General features: G+C 43.0%; 1 protein-coding gene across 1 annotated transcript in view; it reads right to left on the reverse strand.

Moving 5' to 3' along the window:
- Naf1 (nuclear assembly factor 1 ribonucleoprotein) overlaps positions 1-6,018 on the reverse strand; it is a 33,773-nt gene extending 27,755 nt beyond the window's left edge. The window contains exons 1-2 of the mRNA XM_057752562.1: positions 5,614-6,018; positions 3,910-4,072 (exon numbers count right to left, since the gene is read on the reverse strand). Of these exons, the coding sequence (XP_057608545.1) occupies positions 3,910-4,072; positions 5,614-5,897 (447 nt within the window). The 5' untranslated portion in view covers positions 5,898-6,018. The remainder of the gene's footprint in view (positions 1-3,909; positions 4,073-5,613) is intronic.
- Positions 6,019-17,385: the final 11,367 nt, after the last annotated feature.

Here is a 17,385-nt window from a genome sequence, read left to right on the forward strand (position 1 = left end):
TACTATTACGCATGGCTTCCTTTACTTTTAATTTTCTTTGAGTGATAAGATTTGGCTATAATCAAAAAACAAAACAAAACATAGCAAACCAAAATTGCCCATAAAGTTTACTTTATTTTGGAAGCTTATTTTGGAAGAATAATCTCCAAACTACTTCACTGTAATTCCCAGATACCTGTAACTAATAAGCCACAAAGTAAATACTCAGTGTCCCTCACAAGAAACTCCTGGCAAAGAAACACCCTGGCTTTCTGATTTGACAATTTGCATACACATAATGAGATATCCTGGGGATGGAACTAAAGCCTAAATGTGAAATTCATTTGTTTAATGCATACCTTATACACACTAACTGAATGTAATCTTATACAATATTTTAAATAATTTTGGGGATGAAACAAAAGTTCATGTCGATACTGAAAAGTTTGACATTTCAGATTTCCACAGTAAATGCTCAAACTACAGCCAGAGCACAGCGTTCAAGTTTTCAAATAGGAAGACTTAAGAAGACTGAAGCAACATTCTTGCTTAAAAGCAGACTAACAAGCCGGGCGGTGGTGGTGCACGCCTTTAATCCCAGCACTTGGGAGGCAGAGGCAGGTGGATCTCTGTAAGTTCGAGACCAGCCTGGTCTACAAGAGCTAGTTTCAGGACAGGCTCCAAAACCACAGAGAAACCCTGTCTCGAAAACCCAAGAAAAAAAAAAAAAAAAAAGTAAAGAGGAAGCTCTCTGCACATCTAAAGAGAACATTCCTAAAAGATGAAATACATCAAAAGCAGTTAGGACATAGCATTGCAAGAAAGAAGGCATGTCCATCATCCAGATATCCCTAAGACCTACACAAACTGAAAGCTGCTATTAACAGTTTAGAGCATTTAGCAAAAACAACTGATTTTCTTCAGAATCTCGTTAGGTATTAAATTAATAAATAAACTGCATATATCCAGCAGCTTCACATTAAGACATGCAATTAACATTGCCTAAGAGTACAAGTGACTCATTCAAGGTTTTAACAAAACAGCCCATAGCACATAGAATTAGTGGTAATAAAGAAGGGACACTTCCCAGAAGAATGAACTGTTATTTAATAAACAAAGTAAAACAAAACAAAACCCTAATAGTACTGTCCCAAAAAAAGAAATAAAACACTAGCTAGTTCAAGGGGATCTGCAAGAAAATGCTGTATTTAGAGACAGGGATAGAGAAGTTCATAAAGCTAGAAAGAAAAAGTTCAATCCAGAGGTGAACCTGGGAAATCAGTATAGAAGGACCAAAATCACATGACATTCACTGAAACTGAAGTCTTCAAGAGACATGCAAAATAATGACCTAACAGCTGCCTTAGCACCCATGACTTTTCACCTAAAGTTTACATTAAATCTTTTTGATGTCCTGATACCCGAATCTTTTCTTCTCACTATACTGAGTTTGACTTTAAGCCAGGCACCACACTCACTTAAGAACCTGCCTCTATCAGTTAATACTGATACTCCCAAATAGTCAGCATCCTTTTTTTGTCAGAAAAACCATCCCACATGGCACAATAACCCCATCCCCACCCTCCTCAAAATACACATTCGCACCCCCTCTTGCCAACTGGCTCACGGGCACCCCCACTATCATCACCACTAGTCCAGGTGCTTCTCAAGCTTTCACTTCCCACACATTCTCACCTCCTACAGACTTGCCCACACGAACAGGAATGACCATGAGGCTCTGACCCAAACAAATTCAATATGCATCCCACTGACTCCACTGTTTGTCCGAGGCTGTGTAACAAGATACAGGCTGCAGGCTAAATCCTTCACATAAAAATGCACATCGTTGGCCACCCCTAAAAAGCAACACAAAGGCAGAGCAGGATGGACACGGAGGTCATACTATCCTTGGAATTCAGGATCAAGCTACCCCCCTCCTTCTCCCTCTCCCTTTTTCTAAGCTACTCTTATGTCCTGAACTTAATGAATCCTTTGAGAGAATCATAATAGATGCTTCCAGAGTAAGGGCCTTAGGAATAACCAGAGAAATAACGTCTCCACTATCTCTAGGAACAAAACGGTAGTGTTGTTTACCTAATACTGTTAATATAAAAACAAGTTAATATCTAACCATTAATCCATTAACTTTAAAATTAAAAAACTGCTGTGTGTAATGAGGTCCACCTTTAATTCCAGCACTAGGGAGGCAGAGGCAGGCGGATCTATGTGAGTTTGAGACCAGTCTGGTCTACATAATAAGTTCCAGAACAGCTAGGGCTATGCAGAGAAACCCTGTCTCAAAACCCCAAATAAATATAGGATGGAGAGACGGCTAGGTGGCTGTTCTTCCAAAACACTAAGATTCAATTCCCAGCACCCACATGGTAGCTCACATCTGTCAGTATTCCAGGTCTGAGGCTCCTGACACCCTCACACAGACACACTTACAGACAAAACAATAAACAGAAAAGAACCTTTAACTGCTTCTTCTGTCTTTCCCAAAACATCCCTTAGAAAAAGCATAAAAAGGACTTCAGTTATTGTTCTGAGTTTTAAACGACAACAATGTACTTTCCAAACAATGCAATTTTCTTCTGAGCCAAACACACGCACTTCAACAGCACACTGACTGGTTCTGTTTGAAGTACCTGGCATGTTACAGACGTGTTACAATTACAAACACACACACTTCAACAGCACACTGACTCGTTCTGTTTGAAGTACCTGGTATGTTACAGATGTGTTGCAATTACTTAAAACAACAAATGAAGAAAAGACATCTATTTACACATTCATTTTGTAATCATCACTACTGCTGACTATGAACCTATCGTGAGAGTCAATGACTTCACTGAATACCAGGGAGAAGCAAAATCAGTTATGAACCCAGTCCTCAAATATGACTCCTGACCTGTCTAGTCAAAGGCTATCAGATTTCTCACGAATGCCTGGGTATTCTATTTAGAAAAACACCCCCCACCATAATATAGTAAGATTTGGCGATAAATTTCAAAGGACTCCCAATGTTAAGAAATCCAGACTAAATATGGCAAATAAAATATGGAAATGGGTAAATTTCTAAAGTTTGTTGGTTTTATAATGAGAGCTTGAGAGATGATCAGTGTGGTGGTTTGAATGCAACTGGTCCCCCTATCTTACAGGATTTTTTAAAAATGATACAAGGTTTCAAGTGATTAGGTATCCTAAAAAGCTTAAAATCCATTAAAGCCAGCAATTTTTTTCACTCTACTGCTCTAAAAGCAATCAATTAAAAAGGTTTCAATGACTATGGAAGAAAGTTTCTGTGCATAGAACAGCAATAAACAAATGAAAGAAGGCCACCAATTGACAAAGATTATTTTTCTCATATTTCTGTAGTATTGAGAATGAACATAGGTCCCAGGTTTTTCCACGCATGCTAAGCAAGGGGCCTAAAACTGACTGATCTGTGTCCAGCCTCGGTGGTGGTGGCGCAGCCTTTAATCTCAGCACTTGGGAGCCAGAGATAGTTAGATCTCTGTGAGTTTGAGGCCAGCCTGGTCTAGAAGTGCTAGTTCCAGGACAGGCTCCAAAACTACAGAGAAAGCCTGACTAAAAAAACCAAAAACCAACCAACCAAAACAAAACAAAACAACCAAACATACCAAAAAAACCCCCCACCCCCTCCCTCAAAAAAAGAAAAGAAAACACAGAAGCCACTAAAGTGAAGGCAATGCCTCTGTAAGATCATGAGTTAGGTATCAAGTGCCAGGGTTTGCAGCAGCCCTGGAAATTTTCCGCATGACTCTTTGTGAAAGCACGGCAGAACTTCGTACAAAAAGCTGAGAAGAGACACTAAGTTTATGGAGCAATCAGAATAAATAATAGATATAATAAATAATAGAAATAACAAATATAAGTAATCAATAAGTAACAATCCCAAGCACTTACATTAAGCAGCAACTCATCTTTTGTTTTAAGAGGAAAATTCTTGTTTTCCTTTTCAACTTGTACATCTTCCTCTCCATCCGACAGCACTGGAGGAAGTGATACACAGGAAGAAGATGAAGATGAGGATGAAGAAGAGGAGCTTGAACTATCCGAATCCGTTTCACTGTAGAGGCAGAGTTGAAAACCTGGTCAGGTACCATCATAATTAAAATCTTGTTTCAAGTAGGAAACAATTTACTTCCTCTTGCTTGTCTAATTCAAAAGCTAACATTTCAAAATGACTTTGTTGTTGTTGTTTGAGACAGGGTTTCTTTTCTTTTTGTAGCTCTGGCTGTCTAGGAACTCACTCCTTAGACCAGGCTGACCTTGAACCAGAGATCCTCCTGCCTGTCTCCCTGGGATTAAGGAAAGATGTGCCTCTACACTGGGTTTATTCTGTCCATTTTAAAATCCAGTGGGATGAAGAACAGTTGTGGGGAGAGGCCATTTTTGACACTGGATATATACTATTACAGACATATGGACCCTCTCTGGGCCAAGAGTGTCACATTTTATAAATCTCTACGACTGCAATTATGCAGTGACAATCAGTGACTAATGGTAACTCTAGGTAAAGCACCTGTCTGAGTAACCTACCTATGGTGAGACCACTCAATTCAGTGAGTTCATTTTCAGTCATCACTTTGGGATGCTTCAAAGTTGCCATGGTGACCATTAACTCTTAAAAACTTCTTTGGTTCTACAAGATTCAAGAAACTAGTAAAACCTCCCTTTCCCTAAAGTTATAAGAACAGTAAACTGCTGGGTAGAGATTTCTAGAGCTGCTGCCACAGCAAGAAGCTCCAGGGACACAGCTTTTGTCACCGAGGTGGCATGGGCTTTTCCACGAGACAGATTTGGGCATAACAGAAACCACTCTTCCCTGGTCTCAGTCAGTGGGTTTTCTAAAAATGCCACATCTCCCCATCATGTGCTTATCTTGTCCACCTCTCAGAACCCCCTCGCCATGTGGTCAAGGTATTTGGAAAACATTCTATATTTTGGATCTTCTTCCATCAAGAAGAGCACAGAGAGTAAATTTCTCTGGAAAGCATAGAGTCCCAAATACCAAGAAACTGGTGCGCAAATTCTAACATTATCAAGCAGCTATGAGAGGAGCAAGGTGGTGAGCGCGTGTACAACCCTGCACTTGGGAGGAGGAGGCAGAAGTTCACCATCAACCTCGCAGGCTACAGTGTGAGACCAGTCTGGCCTCCATGAGACCTTTTCTGGAAGAGAAGTCAACTTTGAAACATACAGCAATCCTTTTCCTGACCGCCAACTCTTAGGATTTGAAAAAAGCGGACTCGATGAAAAAAAAAAAGTGGCAATTCCAAACTGAAACAAAATTCTTGTCGTAACTCTGAAGTACATGCTAAGCTTGGATGTTATGAGAACAATCTACAAACACCGGTTTTTCTACAGTGAACAGGTTACTCCTTCTACCTGTGCCCTGGCGGACTGTCAAGTCGGGGAAGGACGTTGGAACTCCTGTAACTGGGCAGACACCCCTGGGAAGGCGATGCTGCCAGCCGGGGTACCGGATCCCGGAGCGCACGTGCGCACCCAGCATCAGCAGCGCCACCCCGCAGAGCACGCGCGTCGACCACGACCTAGGCCCCTGCCCCCCGGTCCCGGCAGCCCCGGGGCGCGCGTGCACTCGACCTGTCCGAATCCGAGTCCGAATCCGATGAGTCCGAGGCCTGCAGGGCTGGCGGCGGCTCCGCGGCGTCCGGGCGGGTGACGCAGGCCTCACTTAGGGGCGGCCGGTCGAGCTGCGGCGGGTTTCCTTCGGCGCTCGGGGCTGGCGGCTGCTCCCCTGCCGGCGGGGCCCGCTCCGTCTGCTCGGCTTCCCGGGGCTCCTCAGGTGCCGCCGGTGCCGCGGGCCCCTGGCCGGAGCTGCCGAACTTGAGCGTCTGCAGCTGCGCGGCGGCCTCCACCACCTCCATGGCGCAGCGCGGGCCTCCTCGGCGGACGCGTTCGCCTCCGCGGCGGGGGCTGCGGCGACCGCGACAGCAGCGGCGGCACCGAAACTCGCGCGTCTCTCAGGTAACTGCACGCGGAGGGGATGGACACGCCTCCGGCGCAGGCGCGGGACTTCCGGAAGGCGGGTGACGTCACGCGTCGAGAGGCGGGTTGCGGGAGCTGGAGGGTGTAAGTACTTAGACAGCTTGCCTTCCGCGCGGTCCAAAGCCCGCCGGTTTCCATCTCTGCTTCTCATGAGCTGGCGCTAAAGCTAGGATTTCCAGGCATAGGTATGAACCAAAGATTATAGTACTAGTTTCTGTAAATAATAATCTTCTCCATAGAGTCTTGAAAAGACATTCTTAGTGAGCTCTTGAAAGTTAAATGAACAAGAAAACCATTTTACATTCTCACCATAAAAGAAAGAAAAATTACTATTTTCCTCTAAAAGGACACAGCAGCAGGGAAGGGATTTTTCTATTTATATTATGGTAATGTCTTTATCATACTGGATGCCGCTTCAAAGAAAGGGTAGGATGTAGCGTTCAAACCTGGTGTCCTCTAGACAGTGAAGCACGAGAAACACGAGGGTCTTCAATCTGATGTGTCAATAATAATATTGTAACAATTTACTAGGCATGCATATTATGAAAGACTATGTAAAATTTTATATATTATTTACTGGCAATTTCTTGAGGAGTTCCATAGTAGACTCTCAGTTAAATTAAAGGAAGATGGAGCCCAGATGTCCCTACAATTCAGTAGAATATTTAAAAGCAGAGGGAAATCTCTAGGAGATAATTGAGATACGGCATCGAAGATTCAAGAGCACAACAATGGGAAGTGATGATTGGTGGGCTGTGTTCCTACCATTTTCTTCCTAAAATATACAACCTGTTGTAACTAAATCTCAGTTTTCTTATCTGTAAAATACATACAGAAATACTATCTCATTTAGCCTATGGAACATTAAATATGGTTGTATGGAGAAGAATGCCTTGTCTAACATGCATTCAGTGTGCAGAAATTCCTTCAAGGTTCATCAAAACATGAATTTATGAATAAGATATATCATTGATAATGATTAATATTGAAGATATATACAGCTGAATTTTAGAAGGAAAATTTTACTCAGAATAACCCTCTAGACAGAAAAAAAATCATATTCTTTCAGAAATTAGATATTGGCAGTCTAAACTAGGGTTTAAGTAAATAAGGTAGAGTAAATGACAAATCAAAATATTAATACTGCAAAAAGGTGCTGTAAAATCTGTGAACTAGGAAAGAACAAATAAGTTGGTATCATCAGCCGGGCGATGGTGGCGCATGCCTTTAATCCCAGCACTTGGGAGGCAGAGGCAGGCGGATCTCTGTGAGTTCGAGGCCAGTCTGGTCTACAAGAGCTAGTTCCAGGACAGGCTCCAAAGCTACACAGAAATCCTGTCTCAGAAACAAACAAACAAACAAACAAACAAAGTTGGCATTGTTTAGAAAACAGGAGAAGCTGGAAAAGGCTAATGAGTCTGTGAACCTGAGTCTAAGAAAAAACAGCACAGCCGACTGAGAATGGCAGAAGGAATGTAAACATAGGAGATGACACAAGATGATGAATTCATGGTTCAGTTGGAAAAATAAGCAGCAAAGAAAGACATTCATACATGTAGTAGAGGAAGGGACTGTGGAAGCACATACTGTGACAGAGAAATGCAGAGATGGGGAAACCGAGACTAGAGAAGAAATATTCAATCCGGGAAATACTGTGACGGGAAGATTCATGGGAGCCAGAAACCTGGCTTGGGCATCTGTGAAGATCCTTGTTACAGACCACTTTGACATTGCTGGCCTCGGGGATTTCCAGAAAACAAGACTTCTTCCACACAGATGCAACTTTCTTGACCCTTAGAAGAACAGCTTCAACCTGTCTCTGTGATGCCACCGTTTTGTAACTGACCCCATCAAATTCAAAAGTAAGAAAAGGGAGAGAGGATCACAGAGCCTGGGCGTGGTCTCCAGGTGGGGGTTGGCTAATCCATAGCTCACACATCTGACTGGACGAGCCTTTCTGGCCTACCAGTGTCCTGTGCAGTGCTGGAGAGTGACCACAGGACCTCAGAAATCTGCTTACTCATTTACTCTACCGCTGAGCCGTGCGCCCAGCCTTACACTGTCCATCTTGTCAGACCAGGGGAAAATGGGTGAGTTCCTATCAGTGCCTAAGATCATCTTTGACAGAAATGGAAGCCAAGTGAAGAGTTGGCCCCCAGGATAACTGGGGAGCCCCAGGACCTCCCAATACCCACACAATATTGCAGACTGCTTTTCCACGAATTTGGTGGTGAGATAGACCTTTAACGAGATCCATGGCTATGTTTATCTGGGATAATTTAAGAAGGGAGAATTGAAAAGAATCAAACAATTTCCTGCTTCAAATCCTAGATATTTGTACTAACATTTAAAAAAAAAAATCTGAATGCCCAGCTTGGGTTTCAGGCTCCGTGTGATCTAGATGCTATTTCCCCCGCTCCTTGTTTTGTAGACCAGGTTGGTCTTAAACTCACAGAAATCTGCTTGCCTCTATCTCCCAAGTGCTGAAATTAAAGGCATGAACTACCATGCCTGGCATTTTAAAAATGTCTGTGTTGTGTGTGCACATGTATGCGGGCAGGCGCCTACGGAGGGCAGAGGAAAATGTGAAAGAACCCATTCTCTTCTTCCACTGTGGAGTCTGGGCATTGAACTCAACTCAACAGGCTTGACAACGAGGGAGTTTATCCACCAAAGACTTTTGAATGGAAGAATGAAAGAAAAATATAAAATGCTGTTAGGCAATCACAGTAAGAACGATGGCTCCCAGATAACACCAGAGAGCAGACCACAGTCAGCCATTCACATTAAATTAATAAAACGATATCTAAGAAAGCCACTATTGCTGATAAAAAAAACAAAAACAAAAACAAAAAAACACCTCTCTAGTTTCTGAGGTAGGGACAGAGTCTGGGTTTTAGTGTAAGAGTAGCTGTCTGTGCCTGTGGCTGTCTTTGAAATAGGTTCACTCTTTCACAATTAGTACTTTTTCTAAGTGCTTGAATGTTTCAAAATGTCCTGAATTTACCTCCAGTACTTCCGGAAACTTCCTGCCTACTGCATTACTTCTAATAGCTGCTAAACTTAGCCTGAAGTGCTTAGCCCGAAGGCTAACTCTAACTTTTTAGAGTCTGAGTACCTGACAGTAAAATTTAGAGAAGAGAATTTTTCTTGTTTTGAATTACAGGTCAAAGACCAAACCCTGTTTCAAAATGACACATTTTTTTAATATGTGAAAATAAAATTTAGGAAAACAATTTATCAGATATGCCATTCTTTCTACACTGTTTAGACTGAAAAATTACATTATAAAGAAAACAAACACAGGCAAAACAACCCTAACTAGTTTTAAAGGCCATTTCCCTGCATTGTGTATGTTGCTGTTCAAAATGTAGAAGGAGGTTGGCACTTGTCCCAGGACACTGCTAGAACCTTGGGCCTTGCCCCAGACCTTCTGCCTTAAATCTGTCTTTTAATTGTCTGTGGTGGCTCCGGCCTGTAATCCCAGCACTCGCTGGGAGAGTAAAGCAGGAGCATTCTAGGGAGGAGTCTAAGAGGGCAGGAGCATCCCAGGGAGGAGTCTAAGAGGGCAGGAACATTCTAGCGAGTTTAAGGCTGGTTATTGTAGCATTGGTAAGCACCTACTTCAAAACCGAAAACCAGGGCTAGGGAAGTAGCTCAATCAATAAAGGGCTTGTTCATGAAAGCATAAAGGCTCAAGTGCCATCCCTGAAACCCACTTAAAAATAAAAACACAAACTAGATGAGAAAGAGAGAAGGGAAGGAAGGAAGGAAGGAAGGAAGGAAGGAAGGAAGGAAGGAAGGAAGGAAGGAAGGAAGGAAGGAAGGAGAAAGATAGAGAAGATGAAGGAAGTAAGAAGGAAGAGAGAGAAGAAAAACTGGCCGTCAAGTCTGGTGTCATGCACATTAATGACTTCTCTGAGGAGGATATAGGCAGACCTTGTGCTCACTTGCCAGGCAGCCTAGCTCTGAGCAGTAAGGTCTAGGCTAGCGAGAATCACCGTCCATTAAAGAAGTCCATGCCCATGCGGTGAGGAGAGTAGGGCTCTTCCTGTTGGCTAACACATGTACTTGGTTAGCTACAATTCCTCAATATCCCACGTCCAAAGTGCTCAGCATCTCTGGCTCATGCTTCTCCTTTGGCCCCTATTCTGACAGTGAGCCCACTGCCTTCTAGTCAGTCACCATGTGCAAAGTCCCAGCCTCTCAAGTATGCAAGTATGCTGAGTGATTTGCTCTCAGCCACTTGTTTTCTCTGCCTGCTATTTAGTCATTCAGTCAGCCAATCAACAAATCCTTTTGGAGTGTAACCCAGACACTGGGAAGGCTGTGACTAAGTAAATTAAGAAGCTCATGCACTCCCAGAACTCACGGTGTCTTTTTCAGTTTTACATAGGGAGTGATATCCTTAGTGTCCAGGAAGGGACTAGAGGCATGGGAAGCTGGGAGGTTGAAGAAATTGTGAGGAGCCTCGGACAGAGATAAAACATATTTTATTCGCCAACACACTGACCCCTTGGCAGGAGCCTCCTGAAGGAACACAGGCACATGTCAGCACACATGCTTCACACAGGCAGGCACGACATACACATAGGCTGGAACACAGGCTCTAGCAAATAGGCACCAGACCTTCAGACAAACACACACACAGGCAGGCTGGAAAAGTAAAGGTTTCTGACCTCAAGGTCATATTTATACAGAATCACAAAAATAAATAAATAAATAAATAAATGTCATTCTGCCCCAAATAGTCTATAACCGAGTCCCTCATGGATTGCCCTTAGGGCCCTTAGATGGCTGGCTTCAGCTGTTTTGTGCCAACTCATTCATGACCGTGCACGACAGCCTGTGTTTCCCACAATTGCCACGAGGACAGGGATTCCATGAACGCAGTGACATGTATCAGGAACCCGTCAAGGAGGAGATAAAAAAGGTTGAGGTTTCAGACTTCCTGTGTACTTTGGAGTTCTAGTAAGACTTCATTTGCATCAGGCATTTAATCTCAAAAGTACAAGAGCATGAACAAGTTCATGTCTGAGTCCATGGCTAGACGTTTCATGTGATCTGGTTTCAATTTCCATTGTTTTTGAAGTCAGAAACATTTGGCGATGACACTGATTGCTTCCTGTCCACTTCAGTATGTATAGGGACATGAGTAGACATGTGTGCAGTTCAGATTGAAGCCTGTGCTGTCTTCAATGCCCATGAGAAGTTCGCTAATCCTTGTCACCTAATGCTAACAACAGGCTGTGTGATGTCTTGGCGGAGTCACTGCTTGTACTTGGATGGACTCCATCACTAAGGTGAAGTCAAATTCTGATTTTTGACACAGAATAATAGAGTAGGGGAAAGTGAGGCACGAGTGTCAGTGTTTTTTCCCCAAGCAGTTTACTGGATGTGATCATTAGTGTTTACTGTTCACAGACTTTAGGATGACCTGGGGGATGGCCTCTGAGCATGTCTTGGGGGATATCTTGAGCACTTTAACTAATTGGGCAGACTCAGTCACCACAGGCTCCTAAGTGGGAGGGTCAGGGGATAAGAAGATAGGGAAGTTTAGGATGAGAAGGTTGTGCACAAGCTTATTAGTATACTATTTCCAGGGCAGAGAAGGGACAGTGGAACACTCTCAACAGTGGGGTGACGTCAGTGTCAACAGCAGGCTGGTCAAGCAATGCGCACGAAGGGAGCACAGGCCTCTTAAGACCATTGCAGACTGGGCACATAGCTGTTCAAGGACTGAGAACTCCAGTGTTTTCAGGAGGAAAAGCCAAGTTCCCAGGAACTAAAAGCTCAACTCCTTCCCGGTCCAGTCTCAGCCCCCAGGCAAGGACACAGGCCTGAGGCTGGTGAGACAAGGGCAGCAGTTGCACCAGGAGTACCCAAGGCCTTGGCCTAGGTGGGTGGATGACCACTGAGGGTGAGAGACAGACAGATATACCATGCAGAAAGAGCTTGGGTGTCATGTTTATTTAGTGGGTTATGAAGGGGGAAGGAAAGGAAAGAGAAGAGAGAGAGGCAGAAGCTGCCTCTTCAGAAGAAGGGCTGACAGAGAGGAGAGAGAGAAAGAGAGGAGGGGGGTAGGGAGGGAGAGAAGGAGGAAGGGAGGGAGGGAGGGGCTGAAGAGAAGGCAGGAGATTTGCTTGCTTCACTGAAAGGAGGGGGGAGGTTGGGAGTGAACGCTTGTCTCTTAAAGGGGCCGGGTACCAGGTGTTAGACCAGGCCAGCAGATTACAACACTAGGTTCCTTTTGTCTTTCCATCAAGGTCAATGAAAACCTTACGTGGTTGTGGCTCTCAATCAGTTCCCATCTCATGTTTGCACAGAAAAGTTGCCACTCTGTTCCTAAAACTGAGCAGTCACTCTCTGAGGGCTCACCGGCTAAGTGTTTGCTTCCTTTTCAGAGAGCCAGAGCTCAGTTTCTATCACCCCACTCCAGGCAGCTCACAGCTACCTGTATACCTGTAACTCCAGCTCCAGGGGATCTGATGCTCTCCTGTGACATCCAAGAACACCTCCATGTACACATACACACACATGCGCGCACACACACACACACACACACACACACCAAACTTCAAAAAAAAAAAAAGGAGTAACTCTCTAACTTCCTGCTCTCCTCTAACACCCATAGAGTGACACGGGACTCATCTGGTGAGCTTGGAGCAGCAGTTGAATGTGTTGGCCAGGTACAGGTGGGCACTCCTTAAGCTGTGTCCTTGCAGGTCCCCTCCGTTGTGTAATCTGACACTAACAAGTGCACATACGTGACAGCAGTCTTCTGTGTGCCTGCCACTGTTCTAAGCGTTACATTAAGTTTACTTCTCTCAAGTGGGGCTGTGGTGGCGCACACCTTTAATCCCGGCACTCAGAAGGCAGAGACAGGTGGATCTCTGTGAGTTTGAGACCAGCCTGGTCTACAAGAGCTAGTTCCAGGGCAAGCACCAAAGCTACAAAGAGACCTTGTCTTGAAAAACCACCAAAAAAAGTCTACTTCTCTCCACAAATATTAGCTAGATAGAACTATTATGTCTATTTTATGAATAAGGAAGCTGAAGCTTAAGAAGGCTTAATTAGCTTTAATTAGTTTTACAAGATTACATAGCCAGAAAAGATTTTTGAATATTCCTTCAGAGGAATCTTGAAAATTCTAACCAGTAGGATGACTAGGTAGAGAAGTCTGGCTAATCTCAAAAAGGCCATTTTGCTGCACATCTAAAAATCATGTTTTCCAATCAAGTCATGGTGATTGTCTCTTCCTCCTCCTGTTCGCCCTCTTGTGTGTACATACGTGTGTGTTCTTTTCTGGGTAATGAAGGCAAGAGGACAACTTCAGGCATGGTCCACCTTGTCATATGAAGCAGGGTCCCGATAGATCGCTCAGGGTGGCTCAGAGTTGCCATCCTCCTGCTTCAGCATCCTGAGTAACTGGAATTATGAATCTGTATACTAGCTCTATGCAGTTTTATCAATAATTAAGGCAATTCCCCCTTTCATGCGCTCCTGAATCTTACTTCTAGATTGCTCTGTACTCCAGTGGGAAACAGTTACATGGTATTTATTGGAAACTCCAGAAACTACCACTGCTGACCAGACATCGTGAAGACAAAACTACATACAAAATGAATTTTTCAGTGCTAAACATGAACATCTCCTCACTGCAGAAACAAATGGCCCATGTGAATGAACCACCTTCCGAGGAGGATATTCTTAGCTAACACTGCCCATTGAAATCTCTGCATATATGGGAATGGCCTATACCTGTTATTGGTCAAGGAAGAACCCACCAGCCACACTTAACTCCTGAGAACTTGAAAAGTGGCTGAAAATGAAAAAAAAAAAAATTACTGCTACTTAATATTAATGAGCTTCAATTTACATGTTCCCCCAGAGGAGGTATGAAGAGTCTATACCCACACAAGGACCTGGTACAGACCTGTGTAGCTTCTGTGCATGCTGCCTCCGTCTCGGTGACCTCATAGGAGCTTCGATCATGTAGACTTAGAGGGCCTTGTTTTCTTGGTGTCCTTCATCTACTCTATTACACTCTTTCTACCTTCCTCTTCCACAGGGTTCCCTGAGCCCTGAAGGGAATTCTGTAGATCCATTCCCATCTTCCTGAGAATCTGCTAAATCCTAGCACTTGGGTGGCAGAGGCAGGTGAATCTTTGAGGCCAGCCTGGTCTACAGAGTAAGTTCCAGGACAACCAGTTGTATGTAGAGAGAACCTGTCTCAAAAGAACAACAACAACAACAAAGAAAACAAAACACTGATTTCCATAATGGCCCAACAAGTTTGTGTTCCCACCAGCAATGGAGGAGTGCCACATCCTCACCAGCCATTATGGGAATTGATCTACTGTTGACTGAGGTTTTTGTCCTGCCCAGTTCCCGTAGTCCTTAATTTCCAAAGAAACACACAGAGGTCTACATTAATTATAAACTGATTGGCCTATTAGCTCAGGCTTCTTGTTAATTCTTATAACTTATATAAGCCCATAGTACTTGTCTGTGTTAGCCACTTGGCTTGGTACCTTTTACAGTAAGGCAGTCACATCTTGCATCCTCTGCATCTGGGTCACGGCTGCATAGTGAAACTTCCCTCTTCCCAGAATTCTCATCGCCCCGTCTATACTTTCTGCCTAACTACTGGCCAATTACCGTTTTATTAAAAAATAATACAAGTGACAGATTAAAAGACCGTTGTCTCACAGCTCCTCCCCCCCCCTTTTTTAAAACAAGAACTGTGAATCTAATATCTTTTGTTTAGCTTTTTGCCTGACCATTATCCATAGCAACTTGTAACCAACATTCTAAACCAAGGAAAATATCTATAGTCCATTTTTTGGGGATAGTGGACATAGTTTTCCAGGCTACTTTCTGCTGATTGGGGGTGCTGATAATCTTATGGGGACCTAAAGAAAATTTAGAATTATGATCAAGTTGTAACTGGAGTACCCTGTGAGGCATGATCATCGCAGGCAGCAGTCTTTGAACTGTTCTGGATGTAGTTCTCAGGGGGGTCTTCCTTGGTCAAACCTGATTTTTCTTGACACAGAATGAATTCACAGTCCCTCAATTCCTGTGGAAAGAAAAGCAAAACCTGTTCTCCAAAGTAACATATCTTTTGACATAAATTTTAAAGTCAAAGCATTATATATATATATATATATATATATTTATTCCAGAAGCATTTATAATCAAATGTCTTTAGCAGCTTTTTCTCCTTCTTCAGCATTCAGTTCAAAGAGAACATAATAATACACACTATCCAGATTTTCTGTGTGTTTTTCCATCTTTATGTGGCTTTATTTTAACCTCGATTTCTTTTATTTTTAATTTTTGGCTTTTTGAGACAGGGCTTCTCTGTATCTTTGGCTGTTCTGTAACTCACTTTGTAAACCAGGCTGTCCTTGAACTCACAGAGGTCTACCTGCCTCTGCCTCCCAAGTGTTGGTATTAAAAGGTACGTGCTACCACACCTTGAACTCACAGAGATCTGTCTACCTCTGTCTCCCAAGTGTTGGGATTAAAGGTGTGTGCCACCACACCCAACTACTCTCTTTCTTTTTAGTTTAAGGACTATATCCTCCCTCCCCCAAGCCTACATACATTTTTAACACACTGTAAACTGTTTAGAGGTTTTCTTTGTCTTTGAATATCTCTTTACTATATAGCTCTCTTTTTCTGACCACATGAGTCTTTAATTTGCTAAGCAATATGGCTAGGATTAAAACTGTGGCTTTGATGGTTGGATCCAGCTCATTCTTTAGCTTTCTGAGATTCCAACCTCATGGCAGAGGTACCCACCGGAGCCCTGTTTATTGCCACAACTCTATGGCATTTCAAGGTCCCCGCCACCACCAAAAAGTATGCAGTCAGCTTTTCATCAACACCATTTAAGTGTTTTGTGGCAGAACCTCTTAAAAGAGCTGCAGGGTTTTGCAGCTAATGCTGAGTCAGGAAGCCTCTGTTAAATGAGAGCGCTTGCCTCTAGCAAGCAGAGCTCACCTGAGAAAGCACTGCTATCAATAAGCCATGCTTTACTCTATTCTTTTCTGTCTAGAATTACTTCCCAAGCTCTTTCAGACTTTATGTGGATGCCGTTGTCCACATGGGCACCATTCTGTTGACTGAGGTTTCTGTCCTGCCCAGTTCCTACGGTAGTTAAGAACAAAAGAAAAAAAAAAAACAGAGGTCTACATTTATTGTGAACTGATCCACCTCAAAATCCATTTATATCACTCTTGAGTATATGCCCAAAGGATCCTTCCTCCCACCACAGAAACACTTGCTCAGCTGTGTTTATTGCTACTGTTTTCATAAGAACCAGAAATCAGAAACAATCTAGATGTCCCTCGGCAGATAAATATATAAAGAAAATGTGGTACATTTACACAATGGAGTATCACTCAGTATAAAAAACCAGAAAGTATTTGTTTATTTTATGTATATGGGTATTTTGTATACATGTATGTCTGCACACCAGAAAAGGGCATCAGATCCCATGGGACTACAGTCATAGATGACTGTGAGCCAACATGTAGGTGCTTGACAAAACCAAAGTTAATGAGGAAGAATCCTTAAAATGAGTACTCTGCTTTATTTTATTCACTATCAAGCTGAATAAAATACATTTTATTCACATCAGAATCTAAACTACATATTTGGAATACCTGCATGTTTGACATTATTTTTTAACTCACTCCAGTGCCAAGAGTTAATAAATTCCTTGAACTGATCCCTGTGACCTGCACAAGTACAAAGACTGGCAGTAAAGAACCAAAATACACTACCTTAAAGTCTTAAGCTGGGCAATCTTAATATTGGAGCATATTTTGTTCAGAAGTAAGGGTGTGTTTAGTGGCAGAGCAGTTGCCTAGTGGCCCAGGTCTTAGAGTTCAGTCCCTACCACTACAGAAGAAGAACAAAAGCTCAAAATGTAATTTACATTTAGATAGGCCTTAAGGCCTTTCCAAGTGAATTGTTTGCTGTGTTTTAGCAAACAAGTGTAGATATATGTGACCTTAATTAAGAAAACTATGGTATAGGAGGTTCTTCTGTCTATATGTTGCTTTCATTGGTTGAATAAAGAAACTGCCTTGGCCTTTTGATAGGGCAGCACTTAGGTAGGCGGAGTAGACAGAACTGAATGCTGGGAAGAAGGACAGTATGGCAGATGCCGTGGTTCTCCTGCCCGAGACAGATGATGGTTAGACTCATGCTAGTAAGTCACAGTCAAGTGGTGATATACATTAATGGAGATGGGTTAAACTAATATAAGAGAGTTAGCCAATAAGAGGCTAGAAATAATGGGCCAGGCAGTGTTTACGTGAATATAGTTTCTGTGTGATTATTTTGGGTGTA

Source organism: Chionomys nivalis, chromosome 20 (genome assembly GCF_950005125.1).
Source record: "Chionomys nivalis chromosome 20, mChiNiv1.1, whole genome shotgun sequence".
NCBI lineage: Eukaryota > Metazoa > Chordata > Mammalia > Rodentia > Cricetidae > Chionomys > Chionomys nivalis.